At 41.4% G+C, this 25,178-nt stretch overlaps 1 protein-coding gene across 10 annotated transcripts in view; it reads right to left on the bottom strand.

The window, feature by feature from the left end:
• The window catches only part of VPS13D (vacuolar protein sorting 13 homolog D), a 257,423-nt gene that overhangs the window by 105,718 nt on the left and 126,527 nt on the right, over positions 1-25,178 (bottom strand). For all 10 annotated transcript variants that reach the window (XM_023258138.2, XM_045035116.1, XM_023258139.2 and 7 more), the window contains 8 exons: positions 18,701-18,824; positions 18,007-18,242; positions 14,618-14,726; positions 9,001-9,164; positions 7,564-7,672; positions 5,286-5,465; positions 2,853-2,969; positions 1,892-2,041 (listed from right to left, as the gene is read on the bottom strand). In XM_023258138.2, coding sequence (XP_023113906.2) covers positions 1,892-2,041; positions 2,853-2,969; positions 5,286-5,465; positions 7,564-7,672; positions 9,001-9,164; positions 14,618-14,726; positions 18,007-18,242; positions 18,701-18,824 — 1,189 coding nt within the window. The remainder of the gene's footprint in view (positions 1-1,891; positions 2,042-2,852; positions 2,970-5,285; positions 5,466-7,563; positions 7,673-9,000; positions 9,165-14,617; positions 14,727-18,006; positions 18,243-18,700; positions 18,825-25,178) is intronic.

Below are 25,178 nucleotides of genomic sequence, written 5' to 3'. Positions count from 1 at the left end.
GCTCAGTATGTCTTTTTCCATTCTTCTTTTTTTCACCTATTTGTGTCTTTGTATTTAAAATGTTTCTTGGAGGCAGCATATAATTGGAACTTGCTTTTTTTTATCCCATCTGATCATCTCTGCCTTTTCATTGGAGGTGTTTGTAGCATCTACGTTCATTTAATTGATACAATTAGGTCTGAATGAGTCTATCATCTTGCTATTTGTTTTCTATTTGTCTTACCCACTCTTTCCCATGTTTTCTGCTTTTTCTGCCTTCTCTCGGATTATCCATTTTATCTCCTTTGTCGGATTATTAGTGGTAGCTCTTTGTTGCTTTAGGATTTATAATATTCATCTTTAACTTACCCATTTTTGTTGAAAGGACAGCATACTCCTTCACATGTATTAACATTACAGTTAATACACGTCCATTTCTCCCCTCCAGACTTCATGCTATGGTTGTCATTCACTTTATTCTGACATGTCCTACATGTCCTAGCCCAAAACACAGTGCTGTTACTTTTGTCTAAGCAGTTGATCATTTCTTAAAGAGATCTAAACAATTAGAAAATAATCTTATAGATTCAGCCACGTACTTATCATTTCAGGTACTCTTCGTTCCTTTACGCAGACCCAGATTTCCAGCTGCTACCACTTCCCTGTGCCTGAATGATGTTCTTTAACTTTATCTTTTTAGCGTGAATCTGCCAGGAATGAGTTCTTTTAGATTTGTATGTCTAAAAACATTTTTATTTCGCTCTTGTTTTGGAGAGACACAGTCGCCAGGCACAGAATTCTAGGTTGACAGTCTTTCCTCCTTCCAGTACTTTAAAGACGTTGTGTATGGTCCTGTCACTCGCACGGTTCCCGATGAGCAGTCAGCTGCCACTCTCACCTTTGCTGCTGCACGTGACATGTCTTGTTTAATCTGGATGACTTATCACGGTTAATTATAACGCACAGTGGTACAGTTTCCTTTGCATGCATGTGCACGTGCGTGTTTGGATTTGTGCTTGAGCTTCTTCTGCCTGTGAGTTTAGTTTTCATTAAGTTTGGAAAATTTATGACCAAGATTTCTTCCACTATATTTTATATGCCCTCCTCTCAATCTTGGCCTTCGGGGACTCCAATCATCTGTATGTTAGGTTGCTTGAGGTTGTCCCCAGGTCACTGATGCTGTTTTCTTTTTACGGATGATTTTTCTCTGGGCATTTCAATTTGGACAATTTCTACTGCTATGTCTTCAAGTTCACTAATCTTTTTTCTGTACTGCGTCATCTGCTATTAATTGAATGCAGTGTGTTTTTCATTTTAATCTCTAGAAGTCTAAGTTTCTCGTATCTTCTATGTCTCTACCTTTTTGAACATGTACAATGTAGTTATAATAACAGTTTTAATGTTCTTCTTTGAAAATTCTAACATCTGTGTTAGCTCTGGGTCAGTTCGACTGATTATCTCATTATATATTTTGTTTTCCTACCCCTTTGCACACCTGGTAATTTTTGACAGGATGCCAGGTCTTGTGAATTTGACTTTGTTGGGTGTTGAATATTTTTATATCCCATTAAGTCTTAAGCTTTGTTCAGGGATACAGTTAAATTACTTGGAAACAGATCGATCCTTTCAGGGTTTCCTTTTATGATTTGTTAGGCAGGTCTGGAGCAGTGCTCAGCCGAGGGCTAATTATAGTTCACTGGGAACGCAAGACTTTCTGGAGACTCTTCCCCCTGTCACATATGTTATTAGTGTTTCCAGTCCGGCTAGGGGAACAAAACCCATCCCCAGCCCTGAAGGTCATGATAAGATCGCTGCCGAAGCATTAACGTTTTTAGGACACCAAACACTGGATCTGGCTGGGTGTTCAGCAAGAACACAGGCGGATTAATAAGTTGAGAACTGCCCGCATTACCTGTACATCCTGTATGCTGAGTTCGAGCATATGGCTGGTTGCCAACTGTGTATAGTGCACATTGATTCCTGTAAGACTTGCAAAGACCAGTTCTTCTGGGGCTTTATTAATTAAGGACAACCCGATTCCACCTTCTAACTTCACAAGCACCTGAAAGGAAACCAAAATACAACACAGTGACAGTCTAAAACAGAGGCCAAGGTAGCCAGGAGAGGACGAGGAAAGAAATGGCTTTAAATCCCTCTACTTTACCTCTGAGCAGAAGAAAAGCACTTAGAGAAGAATCGTATTGTCCAGCTCCGTCCTCTCGCCAGGCGCCTTTCTCTCCAGGCACAGTGCCCACCCCACCCAGAACTCCAAAGTGATATGAAAATACTCTCTCGGAGCTCTGAGGACATTCTGCATTTCATTACAGGAAAATAATTTTTGAAAATCTTTCTCCCTTTTTGGGATGCAAGCTTTTAGCAAGTTATTCACTGAAATTTGTAATATCCGACACAGTGCTTTACCTATAGGTCCTTAATTTTAAAAAATCACTAAATAAATATCCAGTAAGTGTGCATTTTCATGTTCATTTCATGTTCCTTTTCAAACTTTTTACTTTCCAATGCCCAAACAGGGAGAGAGGAAGAAAGACAACAAGAGAAAGCTGGGGCCCCTCAAAAAAAATCTAGTTGCGTTATTCTCGACCTTCAGTCCTGTGTAAATTCAAATCATTTAGCTGTCTTTATTGTCATCTTACCTTAGCAACATTTGTTACATTCAGATTCAACTTTAGCTATCATTTAATTAACATATTCACACATACATGTTGGGATAACAGTAAACACCATGAAGCAACAGCCATATTTAGAATTCACAGAGGGCAGAGCGAAAAGAGGTCTAAAACTGAGAAAACCACAGAGCAAAACTCTAAACAAATTTCTGATAAAGAAATAAGTGTGCAATACTCAAAACTTACTTCTAATTCCTGCTCTGTGTCTGGGTTCTTCAATTTCTGTACCTCTTGTTCAGTTACAGGAAGTTCACCCGCTTCATATGATGAACGGTCACTTTTCCGTTGGGAGAAATCTGTTATCTGAAGTCAAAACACTATACTGAGAGGGCTCATACTTCCACAGTGAAACCTATTCCATACCAACTAGATAGATCAAAAGTCACTATCTGCTCAACCATCCTGTGGAAGTTCATGGTTTCCAAAGCACTGCCAAGTAAGACTTATGTAATAATGAAGTAAACTTGGTTTTAAGTCTACATGGCAAATGCCAAGCTGCAGACCATGAGAACCTCATATGGGGGAGCGGGGGGAGGCATATGCAGGTGATCTAGAATTATACAGGTCAAGTCAAAATACGCAAACCTCAAGATCACTGCATTCAACATTTGTCTTAAAAGAAGGGTGATTTTATTTTATTTTTAAGTGTTTATTTATAGGGGCACCTGGGTGGCTCAGTCAGTTAAGCGTCCGACTTTGGTTCAGGTCATGATCTCACGTTTTGTGGGTTCGAGCCCTGCGTCGGGATCTGTGCTGACAGCTCAGAGCCTGGAGCCCGCTTCGGATTCTTTGTTTCCCTCTCTCTCTGCCCCTCCCCTGCTTGTGCTCTGTCTCTCAAAAATAAATAAATGTAAAAAAAAAAAAAAAAATTTGTTTTACAGTGTTTATTTATTTTTTGAGCAGGGTTGGAGGGGCAGAGAGGAATCCCAAACAGGCTCCACACTGTCAGCACAGAGCCCGATACAGGGCTCAATCTCATGAACCATGAGATCATGACCTGAGCCCAAACCAAGAGTCTGACGCTTAACCAACTGAGCCAGGCAGCCGCCTCAAAAAGGGTGCTTTTATTTTTTAAATGTTTTATTCTCTTTTTGAGAGACAGAGAGAGACTGCATGAGTTGGGGAGGAGCAGAGAAACAGGGAGACACAGAATCCGAAGCGGGCTCCAGGCTCCGAGCTGTCAGCACAGAGCCCGACGTGGGGCTCGAACCCATCAACTGTGAGATCGTGACCTGAGCCGAAGTCGGACACCTAACCAACTGGGCCACCCAGGCGCCCAAGAAGGGTGCTTTTAAAAAAGATATTGTGGATTATGACGAACTTCCTCAGACAGTTCACCCTTACACACCAGCCTCTTTCCTTTTCTCCTTAGCTCTCTAATTACACCCTGACCTAAGCACATGACCTCCAGCACATCTCTCCCGAGCGTCCCACCCATATTTACACTGATTTCTGGACATTTTCACGTGGACAACATATCTAACAAGTCCAAAACTTAACTCCCCATTCCTCTCAGAAGTCTCTTCAGTGTTCATGTCTTAGTGACATGGATTATTGTCCGACTTGCCCAAATCAAAATCCTGAAAGCCATTCCTGACTCCTTCCTCTCATTCTCACCTTCCATCAATCAGGAAATCTGTCAGATTCTCCTCCTTAATAAGCTTCCATTTCTACTTGTTTCTCTCCAACCTCTTCAGCCCTACCCCTGCCACCTGCTTGAATCGGGGCCACATGCCCTCATCTGCTTTGCTGTAGCGGCCCCTCAGCTGGTCTTCAATCTCCAGTTGTCCTCCACTCCCATCCTCCAAACTGCAGACAGAGCGAGCGAGCGAAAAACATTTCTGCTCGCGTCATTCCCTGACTCCTCGCTGCCACAGCAAACCCCCAAAATTGGTAGCACGTATCAGGCTTTTAATAATCTGGCCCCAGCCTTAATTTTGAGCATAGACTCAGTGCCAGTTGGGTGTCTCCCTTTTATTTCCAGGCCTTCACTCATCAACTTTCCAAATACTGTATGTGCTCAGTACCTCGCATCGTACCCGGCTCCAATAAGTGCTCGATAAATAACTGTGGGACGAACCCTCTTATTATTTGGGCACGTCCCTCTACCTTTCCTCTTGATCTGGCTAACATAAGTCCTTTCAGTTAACTTTTAGACCTCAGCTTAAGTATTACTTCTCTTAGGATCCCCAAGCCTCCAAACCTGGGAATACAAATCCTTTCTATATATGCAACGTGACACCCTCCCCTCCTGCTCTCAAAACACAATACTGTCATTGTGTGATCAGGGACCTCGTGTGTCTTGTTGTTAATGCCACTGATATGGCAATTATTGGAAGATTTAGAATATATAATGAACGATAATAAAAATAATAATATGTAGCATTCTTGGCATTACCTTCTTGAATTCATATACTTTTTTTAATATCATCTTATATTTTTATAGTTTCAATTCTTATAACAACTTTGTGAGGCAGGTCTTGCCCCCATTTTATAAATGAAGACATCATATCCTCATAACCAGAAAAATGTTTCCATAAATATTTGTTGAATGCCTAACCAATGTGTGGGGGGGAAAGCACAGCGAGATTCATGTCAATTCTCAGGATATATCATCACCTGGAGGGCTCTAGTCGGTCCGTCTGGGATGACTCTGATGGATAACATTCCAGAACCAGGCCTCATTTTTTGGTTGATAAATTGTTGTTCAGGTGGCACTGGCCCCAAAAGCTCCATGGAAGTATCAGGACCAAGAACAACTTCAGCTCCGTCAAACAAACCAGAAAGCCCTCCTTTGGCCTGAAAGAATAAAGATGTGTAAGAAAAGGGGAGGCCCTGGCTCTGACAACTTAACATATCATTTGAAACAAGTTATCAAATGTAAATTCTCTTTTGAAGGGTCATGGTCCATTCTTAACAAAAACATTTACTATTTTTTCAGCTTTGCAGAAGATGAAAACCAGGAGGATTACCTGGGCAAGACAGATAGTTACGCTACACGAATGAAGAGAATTCTGAATAAGAATAGAGTATGTTGGTTTAGTAATAACTTCTAGTCATTAAGATAAGCTTTAAAAAAGTACCAAAGCCCTGTTGCCCTGTTTCTCATTTTGGGTTTGCTTAAAACCCTAAGACATTCTGAAAATAAAGCAATTATAACTGTCATTCAACTCTCCAATAAGAAGCAAATTCTAGAGTTGAAAACCTCCCCAAACAGGCCTGTGGTTGGACAGTCAGCTCAAATATTCAGAAGATGACACCTGTTCTAAAATGAAACCGGGAATGGTGAATGTCACCTGAGAGCCAGATATTCAGACCTTTGGAGAAAAGTATCTTCTGCTATCTGCCCTGAGCAAAACGGAAGTCTACAGGACAATGCCAACGAGACAGCAGATACAGGGCTAGAGAAGACAATGGCTAGAGTATCTCGACCCCCTTTGTTAATTTTTAAATACTGAGTAATCAAAAGGAAACTTCAAGCTGGGTTTAAAGAACACATTTCAACATGGAGGAAGCTTTTTACGACTGTTATAAGTTCAGAAATAAAGTGTGCACGCAGCCTTATCAGGGCAGTGTCAGGAGATGGTTGACGCCTTCGATTACTTTCTTTAGAATAGGAAGATTGAAACAAGCTTATTTCCCTAACCAAGGCACACTTTGCTCTGCTGAATACTGTTATTATAGGGTCACTCACAAGCAGAGAAATGATGTAATGGATTCGAGAAGCAACAAAACACCAGAAAAAGATGTTTTGGTGCGGGTGGGGGTACTCTGAGAGAATCGGAATTACATGGGCTTTAGGAACAAACTGGAAGTAAAGTCAGGGTCAGACATGGGGCCCAACAATTATAACACACCCTCTCTTGCCTCCAGAAGCCTGAACTGTATTGCTAATTGAAAATCACAAATCCATTCCAGATGTGTGCTTCATAGAAGTAAGCAGCTCATCTTTGATGAAAAAGGCTCAGGGCAACAGAGATAGAGAAAATAAGTCTCAGCAAACAGCAGGCAGAGGCTCCTTACAGTTTTGCTCAGTGACCTGGAGAACAATCTCCCATTTTGGAGGGACAGCCTGGTTTCCACCAGGGACAAACACCAAGAGTTCTCTGGCGAGGGCCTGGTGTTCCAGTGTTTAACTTTTGCGCAAAGTCCTGGGCTGAGGCAGAAACGCTCCTTGTCACCCATGTCGTTCAGCCCTCGGCCCAAGCCTCTGACACAGAACTTCCTGTCAACTCATCTCTGACCCATGGTCTCATTTCTCACATGAAGCCAGAAGGGCAGAAAATCCAAACTCCTGGTAATTTTCCAAACACGTATTTGCTTATGAAGTACCTGGCAGCTTATCGTGGGGTAGACTGGCTGAGGACAGAGGACACTGACCAGCAATTTTCACTCTGACATTTGCTACAACAATTAAACGCTTATTTGGGTACCACTAAGAATGCAGAAATTGACAGAGTCTGGAGAATGTAGAGCCCACGACGATGACTCACCATCTCCTAGAACACTTCACAAAAGACTGGTGTAGATGGCACATTAACTTCACAGGCCTAAAACTACTGCACCTAACTTAGCAGTGGGCTCTTTGCTGGCATTTTTCTTTCTTTCTTTTAAAACTTACAACTTATATCACCAAAGAAAAACAACCAGATAAGCCAAGGAAAAAATCCCATTACTTTCAGGCAACCACTCCCAGTACAGTTCTCATATATTATCACCTTAAAAAATATTTCCCCTATAAGTGCATATAGATGCACAACAAGTTTCTTGACTTTCCCTTGCTCTGGAATTACTTTTCCCCATTCAGCAACACATTGCTTATATACTAATTGATACTTTGTTTCAAAGAGGGCTCCAACACGGATTGCTACAACTGGGGGTGTCAAACACTACTGACCTGGACAACCAACCCATGTAACCCACAGGTCAGTTTTCCTTCTCGGAAACTCCACGTCTGAGTTGTGCTTCGCCTGCGATCAGGCTTTCTTAGCATCAGTGGCTCATATCTGGAACACAGGAGAGTGCAATGAATACTCTGAGTCAAATACATTCGGCTTGAAGAGAATATCGGGATCGTGGCTTTGCTCTTTCTTCCAACATCCTCCACTTTTAAAACCTAATGGGCAGGTGACGCCTGGGTGGCTCGGTTGGTTTAGCATCTGACTTCCACTCAGGTCATGGTCTCACGGTTCATGGGTTTCAGCCCCGCGTCGGGCTCTGCGCTGACAGCTCAGAACCTGCAGCCTGCTTGGGACTCTGTGTCTCCCTCTCTCTCTGCCCCTCCCCTGCTCACGCTGTGTCTCTCTCTCTCAAAAATAAACATTAAAATAAATAAATAAACAAACAAACCACACACACACACACACACACACACACACACACACACACACAAACCCTAATGGGCAGGTAGCCTGGAATCTCGTGACAGCCAAGTATCTCTTAATGAGAGAGGAGGAATAAGCCAAAACGGAACGCAATAAACAGGAGGACACAAAGGAGTACTGGTACTTTTAAGGATTCTACTAGATGTAATGATCAGGTTCCTGCATTCCCACAGCGACAGGCAGTCTGAGAAGGGCTATCTGCTAAAAAGATCTTGAAATATTTTCAAGAGACCTTTTTCTGTTTAATTACAATTACTTTTATGTTGGGTTTTCACTTGTAAGTTATGTAAAGTCATTTTGGAAGTGAATTTTGGAAGGTATTAACTGGAAAAAAATAAACTGACTGCATAAAGACACTAAGGCATAGGCAAATCAAATAACTTATATGTCCCTAATAACCAATTTGAACCCAAAGAGCTCATCATAAAAACATCTTTGATTGTTCTCTCAATAATTCACTTCTGCTTTTGAAATATTTAACAAAATTCTTAGAAAGACCAAAAAAAAAAAAAAAAACAAAAAACCCAAACAAAAAACAAAAAAAAACACAACTGCTCAGGGTGCCTGGGTGGCTCAGTGAGTTGTGTGTCTGACTTAGTTTCGGCTCAAGTCACGATCCCAGAGTCGTGGGATCGAGCCCCGTGTTGGGCTCCGAGCTGAGTGTGGAGCCTGCTTAGGATTATCTCCCTCTCCCTCTCTTTCTCTCCCTCTGTCCCTCTCCCTGTTTGTGCTCTTGCTCTCTCTCTCTCAAATAAAAATAAATAAATAATATTAAAAACAAACAAACAAACAAAGGCTCAAAACTTGTATTTGGGAATTCACTGAAAAAAACTACAAATATAAAGATACAAATTCTTACTTCATTTATAGTCTCACTTTTTGGTATGTATTTCCACTGAAACTGAGTTTGGAAGCAAAGAATTCACATCAAAAGTTGTTTAGAAAATTACCTGTTGTCAGTTACTGCGGCAAGGCCAGCGATGTCTAAAATGGCGGAACCCTCGGGGGAGCGGGCTGCAGAGGGCTTATTGGGGTTGTGGGGCACCGAAGACCCCTCGTGGGCCAGCATGCCCGTGCCGGTCATCCTCCACAGCTGGGAGCGCTTCCCGGGCTCCTGAGGGCAGAGACACAAGGACACAGAAAGCTGTCACAGGCAGCCAGGCTTCAGGTAAGGGAGTCAAGAGCTGCACACAAGGGCTAAGTTCTCAATTCAAAGCCGTACTAAAAGGCATTTTCCACATTATACAATTCTAACTTCTATTGTCGTCAATCCTGAGGTGCACCTAGGATGAAATACACTGAACTCGTCAACCAAACAACCCCAAATTACGAATAATGTAAACTTAAAAACAGTATTCTTCTCATATACTTGGTATTTTCTGAGCAAACTAGTGAGTTGAGGTTCGGTCTAATCTCCATTAGCTGCACCGCTAGGATAAGTGCTGTTCCAGATGGTGACCCTCGGGTGCCCTGACCTTAGAGAGGGATCCAATTATATAAAGTATATATGATAGTCTTTATATGTGATCACTGGTAATCCTCATAACTGGCAGACAACCAGAATTTACCAGATGTCTTCTCCCTTCCTGTGTTTCTAGTGGAAGTAGACTATATTGAGGGATTCTAATTTACAGATTAATGGTATTCAAATATTAGGTTGACTGAATTCAAAGGTTATGCTAAGGTGATGGCTGCTAATTTTAAATATAGTTTCTTCTTAGGAATATTTTACAAGCAGCACTTGACTTCCAGGTCAATCCACAGAGGTCTACAAAATCTGCTATATTCAAGAAGTAATAATAATAATACTCATTGAGAATTTACTATGTGCCAGCCAGTGATCCACAGGATTTATTCATTCAGTCCTCATTTGACCCACAAAACAATCCAATGACATATATCCTCTTACTGTCCTTACAGGTGAGGAAGTTACGGTTCAGTGAGATAAGGACGCTTTCCCGTGGTCACATGACCTGGAGGTGGTGGAGCGGGGAGTTCACCTCCACAGCCTGATTTCAAGGTCAACATGCTTAACCATTCTGCTCACACGGCCTTCCTAACACGATGTGGCTGGTTCTGGTTCAGTAACACCTAACCACTAGAATTCTTGCTGGGTGAACATATACTCCGGCTAGACCTATCAGGATGACACCCACTCTCACCAGCTGGGAGCTCCTCCAGAGTGACAAACTTGTGGGCACCATAAACTGGGTCTGGGTACCATGCTGCCCCCGTGTTGGAAAGACAACTTCCGCGTTACATTTTCTTTTTTAATGTTTATTTATTTTTGAGAGAGAGGAGAGAGAGAGAGCGAGCACAAGCAGGGAAGGGGCAGTGAGAGAAGGGGACAGAGGATTCAATGCGGGCTCTATGCCGACAGCCCAATGTAGGGCTTGAACGCACAAACGGTGAGATCATGACCTGAGCCAGAGTCAGACACTTAACCAACTGAGCCACCCAGGCACCTCACATTCTACAGAGTAAAAACTAACGACATAATACGAATATGAATTCCAAATGCCAGGATTTGAAACCAGGCTGCACCATTTACCAGCTGAGTGACCTTGGACAGGTTACTCGATCCCTCAGAGCTTCTGTTTCCTGATCTGTCAAAGGGGGAAATTAGCTATTGTTTAGGGTTCTTGTGATAAGTGTAGTGTAACAAACAGAAGGCACAGGGTATGACCTCAATAAACGTTTGCTGTGTCATTTTGACCACAGTTCTTTACACAGCACTCTATGTACCTCATCTTAGCTGATCCTTCTCCCAAACCTGCCAGATCGGGAAGAAAGTGAGGTTCTTCAGGGAGGAATGTGAAATAGCAGATATCATATGTCTTTAAGGGAGGGTGCTGTCTCTCCCGTGCTGCCGCCTCCCATGTCTATAGAGACGGAACAGACCTCTGTGTCTCCCTCTGAAGTCCCCACAGGCTCACGTCTCTGCTCGCAGTGGGAGAGCCCGTCTACCCACAGTGCCAAATCCACACGGCAAAGTATCTCAATTACCCTGCAGGTGCTCCAGATCGGGAATCTAAGCACAGATGCTTTATGAAATCAAGTTTTCATCCATGGATTCCTCTACTGTCTGCCTTTATGTACAGACTCATCATAGTTGGAAACTACCAACATTTCCATGTAAAAATCTGAGCCGTACCGTTCTCCTTCCAGTTCCCTACCCCCCTTCCCTCACAATTTAGCCCTAAAACCTTTAGATGACACCGAGGAGGACAGAAGTCCATGGGGATTGTGGGTGTTGGGGTGGGGGGCGGACAGCCCAGAGTGCGGTGCTGAAGCCCAAGGCGGGTGATGATCCTCACACGGGACTGGGGGACGAAGGCTTCGTGTGGATGGTCAGAGATGAAGAGAGGGGAGAAGGGCATTCCTGCGAGGGGCGGGATGGAAGGGGTGCTGTCCAGGATGTGGAGATGGGAGCCGGAGCCGGGGGGCGGGCTGTTTATACAGGGATGGGGTGCAAGATCAATTTGTGATGTGGGGCTGGAATTGGGAAGAATCAGTGAGAACTGCTGGTTTTTAAGATGGAGAGATACAGAAATATGCAAAATATATATGTATATGAGATATGCGTGTGTACATGCACGTGTGTCACGTCTGTGTGTGCACCTGTATTACGGCGTGCGTGTGTGCGCAGGTGTGCAGGTATACATAGCCCATGCACACGTGAAAGCCCCAGCCCTGTGCCCTGGGAGAGCCTGGAAACGACACCACCATGACAACACGTGCACCCAGTGTATACAGCTTAGCTTTCTAACTTCCATTCTCGGATAAGAGGGATCAGAAGTGGCAAACCCAGAAAAGCAGCAGGGAAAGTTCAGACGAGCCCAGAATAACCTGCTGTGTTAGAAAGTAAGGAAGTGTGCAAGGACTGAGGGGCATACGTCCAACGGACACAGAAGGTTGAAGAGCTCCCACGGGCCAAATACGGGAATTGAGCACTAAACGTATCCTAAGGGTAACAGGTAACACGCCGAGTAAAAGAGGAATCCATACCCACGACAGACGCGCCCACCCCAAATTCTCATGTTGGAGACCTCACCCAAAACTTTGATGGTATTTGGAAATGGAACCTTTGGGTGGTAATTAGGTTTAGACAAGGGCGCACGAGGGGGGGCTCTCCTGATGGACTTAGTGCCGTTGCAAGAACAGACACTGAGCTTGCTTTCTCCCCCCCACCTAGAGTCTCTGCCATTTGAGGACACCGCAAGAAGGCACAAGTCTACAAGTCAGGACGTGGGCCCTCAGCAGGGAACCAAAGGGCCAGCACCCTGATTCTGTACCTCCCAGCCTCCAGAACTATGAGAAATAAATTCCCATTATTCAAGTCATCTGGTCTGTAGTATTTCGTTATACAAGTCCAGGCTGATACGTATACGTAACACACAGCAACTGTGATGAGGTTCAGGATATCTACACAGTCTCAAAGTACCCGTCCACAAGGTCTTTACTAAATATGAGGGCAAGACAGAAACTTCAGTTCACGGTACAGAAGGCCAGCAGCCATCACCTTCCTCTACTGCTAAAGCACCAACAGTAACAGGACGAATCAAAACCACAGCATCACTTCTATAGAATTTCTGCCCATTTTTCTCTTACGTTTGAGATTCATTCACTATAAAGAGTAAAAAACAAAAAACACCAACAGAAACAAAAACCCAACCAACCAACCAACCATCTAAAATGTCACTCTCTTCGTTCCTGACTAAAGAGCAGAAGTCCCGTTGCTAATGCTAATTCTTAGAACTCTGCTTGGTTTTGGACGTCAGCATAACTTATTTATATCCACCCTCCTAGGTGCCATTTTTCATCCCCATCAAAGGAAATTAACAGTAAAAGTGTTACATAAATTATCACATCCTCTTCAAAGTGTTTTTGCTACTTCATAAAAAAATTTCCTTTTCTCTGCTTAACAGTCCCCTAGTCCTTGGAGATTACACAGCTATTTGACATTGCTGTTTTGCTGATCACACCCGGTGATCCAATCCCAGCTGGTAAATCACCTCACTCCCGAGTTCGTTTCCATTCATGCTAACATCCTCTTCGACTTGAACATTCTCTGAAAGCCATCTGACAACATCATTTCCAAGGACACTCTGCCACTTATTTTTTCAATTCACTGGACTTGTCGGACTCGCTGCTTTCAATTTCTAGATTATTGCTTTTCCAAATTTTCTTCTTCACAATTCCCCCATAAAAGCCTCCAGAACTGGGCGCTTTCAATTACTATGCCTCATGGTCTCTTTAGTTGTCACCATCCCCAAATCTTATTTCCAAAATGCATCTCACACGTAAGCGCGGCCTCCCATGGAGTGTGAGAACACGGTAAGCAAACCCGAATTAAGTGACTTTGAATGGGTGGAACAGAAGAATTACAAGTACCGATAGGGTGACGGATGGGTGAACCTTGGAAACACCACGCTAAGCCTAAGAGGCCGCTCATAAAACACCAACCATATGCAAGCCCAGACAGGGAAGGACGCAGAGACAGAAAGTAGATGAGTGACTGCTTAGGGCTGCAGAGCAAGAAAAAAATGGCGTCAGAGCTAGAGACACAGGGTCTCTTCTAGAGGTGCTGAAATGTTCCGAAGTTGAGTGTGATGCTGCTTGCACGTATCTGTGGATATACTACAAAGCACTGAACTGTACACTTTAAGTGGGGGGCCTGTATATGAATTGCATCTCAGTAAAGCTGTTAAAAATGTAAAAGTGAATTAAAAACACATGTATTCAAGTTTCGCTTGAATGATCTGAACCTGCCTGGTTCCCCAGTTACAAATTTGCTAAGAGCTGTACAAACTCACATCCAGGTGAGGCGACGCCACTGACACACGCGCCACCACCTCTGGTGATAAAAGGGGTCCTTTGTCCCCATCCGGGCAACTGGTAAAGAGACACTCTCTACCAGGGTTATTTTGGGACTGTGTGATTTACATTATGCAAAATCTTCTGGAACACAGCCGTCAGGTAAACAGGTTTTAAATCATCATCATCGGTAATCTCCCTCCTCTTAAAGTCACTTCTACGCCTCTGAGTTCTCAGGCGCCTTTCGTGTTGAGGTTTGAACTACTTATCGCCAGTCCGTCTGCCATCTGTGCTGCTTCCGGCCAGATTTGCCTGCCTTCCTCTCTATACGTAGGTCTACTAGCGGAAACATTTCCCTAAACTGACCCTTGGAAAGAACGTGTGTTGGCACAAAAAGGGGGAAAGTTGTCAGTTTGATCATTTTTCCATTCAGTTTAGGAAAAAGTAGACTGGGGAGCCATTTCAACGGAAAAAGAGAGTATTGAGAACAGCAAATCATGACTCGGGAAAAAGATGAATTTAAAAGATAAGTTCTCCAAAAAGGGCATCAAAGATGAGAAGGGCTTGGAATTCCTGGAGCAGATGTCACAGGACAGGAGGAAGAACAGTAACTTGAGCAGGAGAGACCCCGCATCCCACCCTGAGCAAGTCGTCCAGCCTGTGCATGAGGAGGGGCCAGACTGCATGACCGGAGTCCCCTCCACAGCTAACAGTCTCCCCTTCTAAACTCCAAATGCTAAGTGCTCTTACCTTCTTCTTTAAAATGACTCTCTGTGTCTTTGGTGAGACATCCAAGACCAGCTCTGCACAGGTGGTAGCCTTGCTGGAAGCCACAGGCCTTCCTGTCCCCTCCTGTAAACTGGAATTAAAACAGTCATACGTACATACGTGTATATACATATACTTGCACATATATACAAGTACTCAGAAGCAAATGCTTAAAACCTCATCTGTAAAGGGGAGACTTTTTTTCCATCACGAAAGAATGTCTAACCCAAGTTGCAGAAAGATCAGGTTATGTTTCCAGATTCATTTGCCAGAAAACATACTAACATTTCCCCTCTCCTGATGATTCTAGTGCCTTACAATTCAGACATAAAAGAATGACTATATAGCTTCAGCACCCCCTCCTCCCAAATTAAGCCAGACATTCCAAGGGTCCAAGAATTAGCTCTACTTTTTGCCAGACAGAAGATCAGCATCACTGCATCCCTAAAGCTTGGCAATGAATCAGAAGTCCCTCTAGAATGAAAAGAAAACAAGGGGTTCATATTCACCTTCCTCCAACCCTATCGTGTCGTGTTTCTCTGTGGCTTAAGAATCGTAAGTTTTATGGAATGTTGCAGCCTACCTACACTTTGGGGTATTTTTTTTTTTTAATATTTTTAATGTTTATTTTTGAGAGAGAGAAACAGAGCGTGAGCAGGGGAGGAGCAGAGACAGGGAGACACAGGATCCAAAGCAGGCCTGAGCCATCAGCACAGAGCACGATGTGGGGGCTCAAACTCACAAGCTGTGAGATCATGACCTGCGCCAAAGTCGTACACTTAACTGCCTGAGTCACCCAGGCGCCCCTCCCCCCCCCACTTTGAGGTATTTTGGTTAAGATTTTATTTAGATTATTCTCCTGTTTCCACTAATCTCCATCATCAAAAAAGGGACCGATGAATTGGGAGTTAAAAACTAGTTTTCATAACCCCAAAAAAGCACACGTGACAAAAATAAAGACATAAATTAGATTTCAACAAAATTAAAAAACTTCTGACCTTCTAAGGACACCATCAAGAAAGTAAAAAGATCATCCAAAGAACAGGAGAGAAGATATGTGCAAATCCTATATCTGATACAGAATTTGTATCCATATTATATAAGGAACTCTTAAAGTTCAACAATAAAAAGGTGAAAAAAAAATTTTTAAATGAGAAAAGGATTTGAATAGACATTTCTCCAAAGATACACAAATGGCCCATTAGCAGAGGAAAAGATCCTCAACATCATCAGTTATTAAGGAAATGCAAATCAAAACCACACTGAGAGTCATCACACACCCAGTAGGATGGCTACAATCAAAAAAATGTAAAATAGTGTTGCTGGGGGTGTGGAGAAGTCAGGGCCCTTGTATGTTGCTGGCGGGAACGTAAAACGATTCAGCTACTGTGGAAAATGGTATAGTAGTTCCTCAAAAGGTTAAAACATAGAAATACCACAGAACCCAGCAATTCCACTCCTACATATACACACAAAGGAATCAGAAACAATTACTTAAACCAATACATGCATAGGCACATTGATAGCAGCACAAAGGCCAACAACAGGAGACAACAGAGATGTCCATCAACAGCTGAATGGACAACAGAGTGTGGTATGCCCATACAATGGAGTATTACTTGGCCACAGTAAGAAGGAAATCCATGCTGCAATGTGAATGAACCTTGAAAATATTAATGCTAAGTGAAAGAAGCCAGATACAACAGGTCACATATTTATGAATCAATTTACATGAATTATCTGGAATAGGTCGATCCTTAGGGACAGAAAGTAGACTGGTGGTTGCCAAGGGCTGGGGGGAGAGGGTAATGGAGAGTAACTGCTTAATGGGTTCGGCGTTTCTTCCTGGAGGGATGAAAATGTTCTGGAACTAGACAGAGGCGGTGGCTGCACAACATCACGAATGCACTAAATGCCACTAATGGTTGATTCTTAAATGGTTAATTTTATGTTATGTGGATTTCATCTCAATTTAAAATAAAACCTAACAAAAACAAAAGTTGTCTCTTCCCCAGCATTTGTTCTCTCCCACAATGCAAAAACATAGTGTCTTATATACTCCAAAACATGGTTCGATCTCTCCTCACACCAAGATTCTCAGAACCTCCCTTTTTATCTGCCCCATATCTGTCCAACCCATTAAACTCCTAATCACCCATGAGGATTCTTCAGTTAAAGAGTGTAATAACTACTGGAATTGAACTTAAGAATGTAAAGAGAAAAACATGATTAACAACCAGATTTAGAACTGGCTTTTCAGGCACTAAAACCTTATGCATGTCATGCTGTCAAGTGCCATAATCTTTCAAAAGAAACAAACAGGCTGGCTTAATTATAACAAAATAAACATCCCAGCACCCTTATTTCCAAAGAGAACTGCAACAAACAAGGAAAAGAGTGGCTATTCTAAGTAAAGATGCCCGTTCAATTCATTCCTAGTGAAATCTGGACTCTAGGTAGATGAGAGGTACCGCCAGGCAGAGAGATTATTTTTGTGAGCCGCAGGCAGATAAAAAATACCATTCATAAGCAAAACTATTCAGAATTTTTGGAAAGGAATCTGACTTTAAGTGTCCTGTCCATCCGGCGATTTATATTTGTAAAATGCTCAAGATTTAGCTATTTTCCCTGGTTTTTCCACAGGTAAATCTTAAAATTGGCCCCATCACCAGCACAGAAATAATTGTATTTATATGTTGGTGAAATGACTACTTTTTGAAAGCCCAACGTTTTGAATCTCTATGTGCCAATCTAACAACAGAATTAGAATAAACTTGCTATTCTTCACCTGAGTTTTCTAGATACAGCTAACCAGATGTCGGTGAAGATTATAATTCTAAGGCAACTGGAATTACTGTCAAGTTGAGCTACTTCGGTTGGCTATAGGTGATAAAATTAAGATAGACTCTAAGTGTCTGCTTAACCAGTATTCTCAATGGGAGAGGGGAGTCAAAACGATTTGAGTGATTATGATAAAGATTGGTCAGTTTCAAATGAGGAAAGACATAAAACAAACTTAAAACCAGCAGCAAGAAATTTAAAAAATACATTAAAAATACCACCTTAAAAAAGAATAACTGAGGATATTGTGAGACTAATATCTTATGGGAGGAATGTTAAATACTAGAATGGATTATTGGGGAGATCATTAAAAAAAGAGCAGTCTTGCCTCTTTAGATAAATTTAATCTAGCCAGAAGACAAGGGTTTAGCCTAAGACCTCTCAAGATAGACCCTGAGCCCAGGATTTGGTAAAGAATGGAAGGAATCTTCCTCCATCCTTTGAGCCTCTTGAGAATTGCTTAAAATTTAAAACCAGTTACGAATTAGAGCCTTCTGCTTTATGAGAACAGTAACTGAACCCAGAATTACCCAGAGAATGTATATGTAGCAGCAATGTAAATGAAGTTTTCATAATAAAGCTGTTGGTTATCCTGGAAATCGTTCATGTTGCAGTTGAGCTCTGAGGAGCCTGCCCCTTTGACGGTCAGCGTGATAAAAGGAGGCAGGGTGGGTTCATCCCAGGCATAATCCAATGAAGTCATGGGCTTCACTTCAGTTCGGAGCCTGGGTTCAGCTACACCATGCTGAGTAAAGACAACTGGAACCTACGGTAAGGGCACAGAGGATACAGAGGACTTTCATTCAGAGTGGTGTCACTAGAAAGTGAGTCAGTGCTTCCTAAATTTAAGTTCCAGACCCTTCCCAAACAAATCCTACATTGGGCATAACCACAATCACAAGGGCAATTCTCTTGTCTCTTCAAATGCCTTTCTCTTTAAAAAAAAAAAAAAAAGCAATACAGTCAAAATGATTGGGGGTGGGGGTGGGGGTGGAGGTGGCTCTGAGAAGTCACTTCTGGACAAGGCTGCCCAGCAATCAAAGCAACCAGCAGAAACCACCTCCAGAAGGTAAGGATGTCTAGGGTTATCCAGTTGAGGAGATCCCCACATAGGTTTTTTTAAACCCGAGTTTAAAATGTATTTCATCATTATCTTCAAGGCGGTACAAACTCCGCCTTCCCGCAAGTGAAACAGCCAAACTGGCTCACCACCCTGCTCGATACCTTAGAGAAGTTGTCAATTCGGAAAGGAGGGGGTAACTGGTCCGTGTCACTAAATGAGATCCTATAGGTAGCTCCTCGAAGAGTAATTTCCACACGCAGGAAGAAGCATTTTCCCAGAGTATCTCTGCAGAAAAAGGAAAGAAAGAGACTGCACAACACGGAAGAAACAAGTTACAGTTCACTTTCTTATACTTCTCACAATCCTGATATTGCCTGGACTTCAACTAACACCAGTGTGTGCTCTTCCATCACATTAAAAAGGTAGAAATTGACAGTGTAATCACACAGAATAATAAAAAAGAATTCATTCAAGCAACTTCTGTACGGCAGTTTGTCACTCTACAATAAGATCTACATATTTTACTTAGTGGATATGTTTTGGGTAGTAGTGCCAGCCTAGCAAATGAGTAAAAATTGGTTGAACTCCATAAAATTGTTGATATTAGATTGCTCTGACATAAAAAAAAGAGCAATTTCACATAGTTCAAACTAATATATTGATGCTATTGATAACCAAGGTTTTCACTCTAGGATGAGGGAAGAAGGTGAGGAGAATCTACCAGTAGTTACCAGCAAATAAATATGATTTGTTATATATATGTACATGTATATGTGTATCTGTATTTAAATATAGATAGCTCACTTGAGAGAACGAAGAAGCTCTATCTTACAAAAGAATATCAGCTAATAAACACCGAAGAAATGACAGAATTAGAAAAATCACCATTTTGCAACCACCAATGAAATCACTGATTCAGGTAAGAACCATCAGCCCACTGAGTGAAAGATTTTGGGGGAAAATACAGTCTCAAATTATTCCCCCAATGGCTTACTATTGTTTACAAAGAAGTAAAGGTAACTTTACAATAGAGACACCTGGTGGACACCATCCTAATCATATGATGACTGAATTTAGCAACATCAGTAAAGGGAGCAACAGACATCACAGGCTTCCCACTGACGCAACGAGAAACACACACCACAACATAGGTAGTATTCTTACCAAAAAAGGCTCAATTAAATCTATGTATAGGAAACTGTCAGAAAAATCCAGAAAACATACAGGGTAACAGAATGGATAATTAAACAAGATCCGTCTATATGTTGTTTACAAGATACCCATCGTAGACCTAAAGACACCTTCAGATTGAAAGTCAGGGGATGCAGACCCATCTGTCATACTAATGGAAGCCAAAAGAAAGTCGGAGTAGCCATACTTATATCAGACAATCTAGATTTTAAAATAAAGACTATAACAAGAGATGAAGAAGGGTATTATATCATAAGTAAGGGGTCTATCCACCAAGAAGAGCTAACAATTACAAATATTTATGCTCCCAACGTGAGAGCAAATATATATATACACACAAATATATATACACACATACGTATATATACATATATATACATACACACACACACACACACACACACACACATAGTGAAACTCATTGATAATAATACCATAACAGTAGGGGACTTCAACACCCCACTTAGAGCAATGGACAGATCTTCTAAACAGAAAATCAACAAGGAAACAATGGCCTTGAATGACACACTGGACTGGATGGACTTTACAGATATATTCAAAACATTTCATCCTAAAGCAGCAGAATACACATTCTTCTCGAGTGCACATGGAACATTCCCCAGGAAAGATCGCATACTGGGTCAAAAATGAGCCCTCAACAAGTTCAAAAAGATTGAGATTGTACCATGCATATTTTCAGACAACAATGCTATGAAACTCGAAATCAACCACAAGAGAAAATTTGGAAAGACAACAGAAACTTGGAGACTAAAGAACATCTCTGTAAAGAATGAGTAGGTTAACCAAGAAGTTAAAGAGGAAATTAAAAAGTACATGGAAGCCAATGAAAATGATAACACCACAGCCCCAAACCTCTGCGATGCAGCAAAGGTAGTCATAAGAGGGAAGTATGTAACAATCCAGGCCTTCCTAAAGAAGGAAGAAAAGTCTCAGATATACAACCTAACTTTACACCTTAAAGAGCTGGAAAAAGAACAGCAAATAAAACCCAAGCCAGCAGAACATGGGAAGTAATAAAGATTAGAGTGGAAATCAATGCTAACAAAATTTAAAAAACAGTAGAACAGATCAATGAAACCAGGAGCTGGTTCCTCGAAAGAATTAACAAAACTGATAAACCCCTAGCCAGTCTGATCAAAAAGAAAAAGGAAAGGACCCAAATAAATAAAATCAAGAATGAAAGCAATCACAACCAACACTGCAGAGATACAAACAATACTAAGAGAATATTATGAGCAATTATATGCCAACAAATTGGGCAAACTAGAAGAAATGGACAAATTCCTAGAAACATATAAACTACTAAAACTGAAACAGGAATAAATAGAAAATTTGCACATACCCATAATCAGTAAAGAAACTGAATTAGTAATCAAAAATCTCCCCAAAAAACAAGAGTCCAGGGCTGGATGGCTTTCCAGGGGAATTCTACCAAACATTTAAAAAAGGGTTAACTACTATTCTTTTGAAGCTGTTCCAAAAAGTAGAAATGGAAAGAAAACTTCCAAACTCATTCTACGAGGCCAGCATTTCCTTGATTCCAAAACCAGACAGAGTCCACTAAAAAGGAGAACTGTAGACCGATTTTCCTGATGAATGTGTATGCAAAAATTCTCAACAAGATTCTCAACAAATCTCAAAAATATCTCAACAAGATACTAGCCAACCAGATCCAACAATGCATTAAAAGAATTATTCACCATGATCAAGTGGGATTTATACCTGGAATGCAGGGCTGATTTAATATCCACAAATCAATCAATGTGATACATCACATTAATAAAAGAAAGGACAAGAACCACACGATCCTCTCACACAGAGAAACATTTGACAAAATACAGCATCCTTTCTTGATAAAACCCTTCAAGAAAATACAGATAGAAGGATCATACCTCAAGATCATAAAAGCCATATACAAAAGACCCACCGCTAATATCATCCTTAAAGGGGAAAAACTGAGAGCCTTCCCCCTGAGGTCAGGCACACGACAGGGATGTCCACTGTCACCACTGTATTTCAACATAGTATTGAAGTCCTAGATGCAATCAGTCAACACAAAGGAATAAAAGGTATCTAAACTGGCAAGGAGGAAGTCAAACTTTCACTCTTTGCAGACAACCCAAAATATTCTACCAAAAAACTGCTAAAACTGATTCATGAATTCGGCAAAGTCACAGGATATAAAACCAATGCACAGAAATTGGCTACATTTCTATACACCAACAGTGAAGCAGCAGAAAGGGAAATCAAGTAATTGATCCCATTTACAATTGCAACAAAACCCAAAAATATTTAGTAATAAACCTAACCAAAGAGGTGAAAAACCTATACACTGAAACCTATAGAAAGCTTATGAAAGAAATTGAAGACACACAAAAAATGGAAAAACATTCCATGCTCATGGACTGAAGAACCAATATTGTCAAAATGTCAATACTACCCAAAGCAATCTACATGTTCAATGCAATCTCTATCAAAATAACACCAGCATTCTTCACAGACCCAGAACAAACAATCCCAAAATTTGTATGGAACCAGAAAAGACCCCAAATAGCCAAAGCAATCCTGAAAATGAAAGCCAAAGCTGGCAGTATCACAATCCTGGACTTCAAGATGTATTACAAAGAGGTAATCACCAAGACAGTAGGTACTGGCACAAAAACAGACACTCAGATCAATGGAAAAGAATAGAGAACCCAGCAATGGACCCACAAACATATGGCCAACAAATCTTTGACAAAGCAGGAAAGAATATCCAATGAAATAAAGATAGTCTCTTCGGCAAATGGTGTTGGGAAGACTGGATAGCGACATGCAGAAAAATGAACCTGGACCACTTTCTTACACCATACATGAAAATAAACTCAAAATGGATGAAAGACCTAAATGTAAGACAGGAAGCCATCAAAATCCTAGAGGAGACAGCAGGTCAACCTCTTTGACCTCGGCCGCAGCAACTTCTTATTCAACATGTCTCCAGAGGAAAGGGAAACAAAAGCAAAAATTAACTATTGGGACCTCATCAAGATAAAAAGCTTCTGTACGGTGAAGGAAACAATCAGCAAAACTAAAAGGCAACCTGTGGAATGGGAGAAGGTATTTGCAAGTGATATATCAGATAAAGGGTTAGTATCCAAAATCTATAGAGAACTTAATCAAACTCAACACCCAAAAAACAAATAATACAGTGAAGAAATGGGCAAAAGAGATGAACAGACACTTTCCCAAAGAAGACATCCAAATGGCTAACAGACACATGAAAAAATGCTCAAAATCACTCATCATCAGGGAAATACAAACCAAAACCACAATGAGATACCTCCTCACACCAGTCAAAATGACTAAAATTAACAATTCAGGCAATGACAGATGCTGGTGAGGATGCAGAGAAAGAGGATCTTTTTTGCATTGCTGGCGGGAATGCAAACTGGTACAGCCACTATGGAAAACAGTATGGAGGTTCCTCAAAAAATTAAAAATAGAACTACCCTAAGACCCAGCAATTGCACTATTAGGTATTTATCCAAAGGACACAGGTGTGCTGTTTCAAAGGGGCACATGCACCCCAATGTTTATAGCAGCACTACTGACAATAGCCAAAGTATGGAAAGAGCCCAAATGTCCATCAACAGATGAGTGGATAAAGAAGATATATAGATATGTATATAGATATAGATATATATGTGTGTATATACATACATACACACACACACACACATACACACACACACACACACACACATACATACAATTGCTAAGTATTACTTGGCAATCAAAAAGAACGAAATCTTGCCATTTGCAACACTGTGGATGGAACTAGAGTGTATTATGCTAAGCGAAATTAAAGAAAGGCAAACAACATATGACTTCACTCATATGTGGAATTTAAGATACAAAACAGATGAACATAAGGAAAGGGAAGCAAAAATAATATAATAACAGGGAGAGGGACAAAATATAAGAGACTCTTAAATACAGAGAACAAACAGGGTAGCTGGAGGGGTTGTGGGTGGAGGGATGGGCTAAATGGGTGCTGGGCATTAAGGAAGACACTTGTTGAGATGAGCTCTGGGTATTATATGTAGGGCATGAATCACTGCTTTCTACTCCTGAAATCATTATTGCACTATACGCTACTTGGATGTAAATTAAAAAATAAATATATTATTTAAAAAAAGGAAAAGAAAAATTCAGAAAAGAGAACATTCTATAAGAAACTGGCTTGGAATCTTTAAAATTTTCTTTTTTTTTTTAATATGAAATTTATTGTCAAATTGGTTTCCATACAACACCCAGTGCTCATCCCAAAAGATGCCCCCCTCAATGCCTATCACCCACCCTCCCCTCCCTCCCACCCCCCATCAACCCTCAGTTTGTTCTCAGTTTTGAAGAGTCTCTTATGCTTTCAATGTCAATAAAGACCAAAAAAGGAAAAGTAGGACTACTGTAGATTAAAGTGGATGAGATATGTCTGCCAAATAAAATGCATGACCTCTGACTGAATCCTAGATCAAGGCAAAGGGAGTTATGCTATGAAGGGTATTTCAAAAGACTATTTATCAGGGCCACCTGCTAGCTCAGTCAGTAGAGCATGTTAACTCTTGATTTTGGGGTTGCGAGTTTGAGCATGTTAGGTGTAGAGATTACTTAAAAAAAAACAAACAACTATCAGGGGCACCTAGGTGGCTCAGCTGGTTGAGCATCCAACTTTGGCTCAGGTCGTGATCTCACATGTGATTTTGAGCCCTCATCGGGGTTTTAGCTGTTAACACAGAGCCCGCTTTGGATCCTCTGTCCTCTCTCTCTGCCCCTCCCCAACTCTCTCAAAATAAATAAATAAACTTATATTAAGTTTATTCAGTGTGTAATGTTAGTATATTTATTTAGAAAAATGTCCCTGTACTTTTTTTTTTTAATGTCTATTTTTGAGGGAGAGAGAGACAGTGTGAGCAGGGGAGGAACAGAGAGAGAGGGAGACACAGAATTCAAAGTGGGCTCCAGGCTCCCAGCTGTCAGCACAGAGCCCGATGCGGGGCTTGAACTCACGAACCGTGAGATCAAGACCTAAGCCAAAGTCAGGCACTTAACCTACTGAGCCACTCAGGTACCCCAAAATGTCCTTGTCTTTAGGTAGATAAACTGTAAGTTTTTATGGCTAAACTAACAGGGTGACTTCAATTTACATTCAAATGGCTCAGAGAAAAAGTGTGTACGTGTACATGCATGGAGACAAAGCAGGATACAGCAAAGTGCTGATGTGTAGTTAATCCAAGTGAAAGATAAAGGGGTGTTCTTTGCACTACCTGTAAGTTTTCTGTAGGTTTAAACTATTTCAAAATGAAAACACAGGGAAAGGAAAAAAAAAAGAGGGTCTTTGCTCAGTATCTTAGGACTGTGCACTAGAACCCCTCCGAAGGGTTAACAAAC

Source organism: Felis catus, chromosome C1 (assembly GCF_018350175.1).
Source record: "Felis catus isolate Fca126 chromosome C1, F.catus_Fca126_mat1.0, whole genome shotgun sequence".
Classification (NCBI taxonomy): Eukaryota; Metazoa; Chordata; class Mammalia; order Carnivora; family Felidae; genus Felis; species Felis catus.
This window is presented reverse-complemented; position numbering and strand designations above follow the sequence as displayed.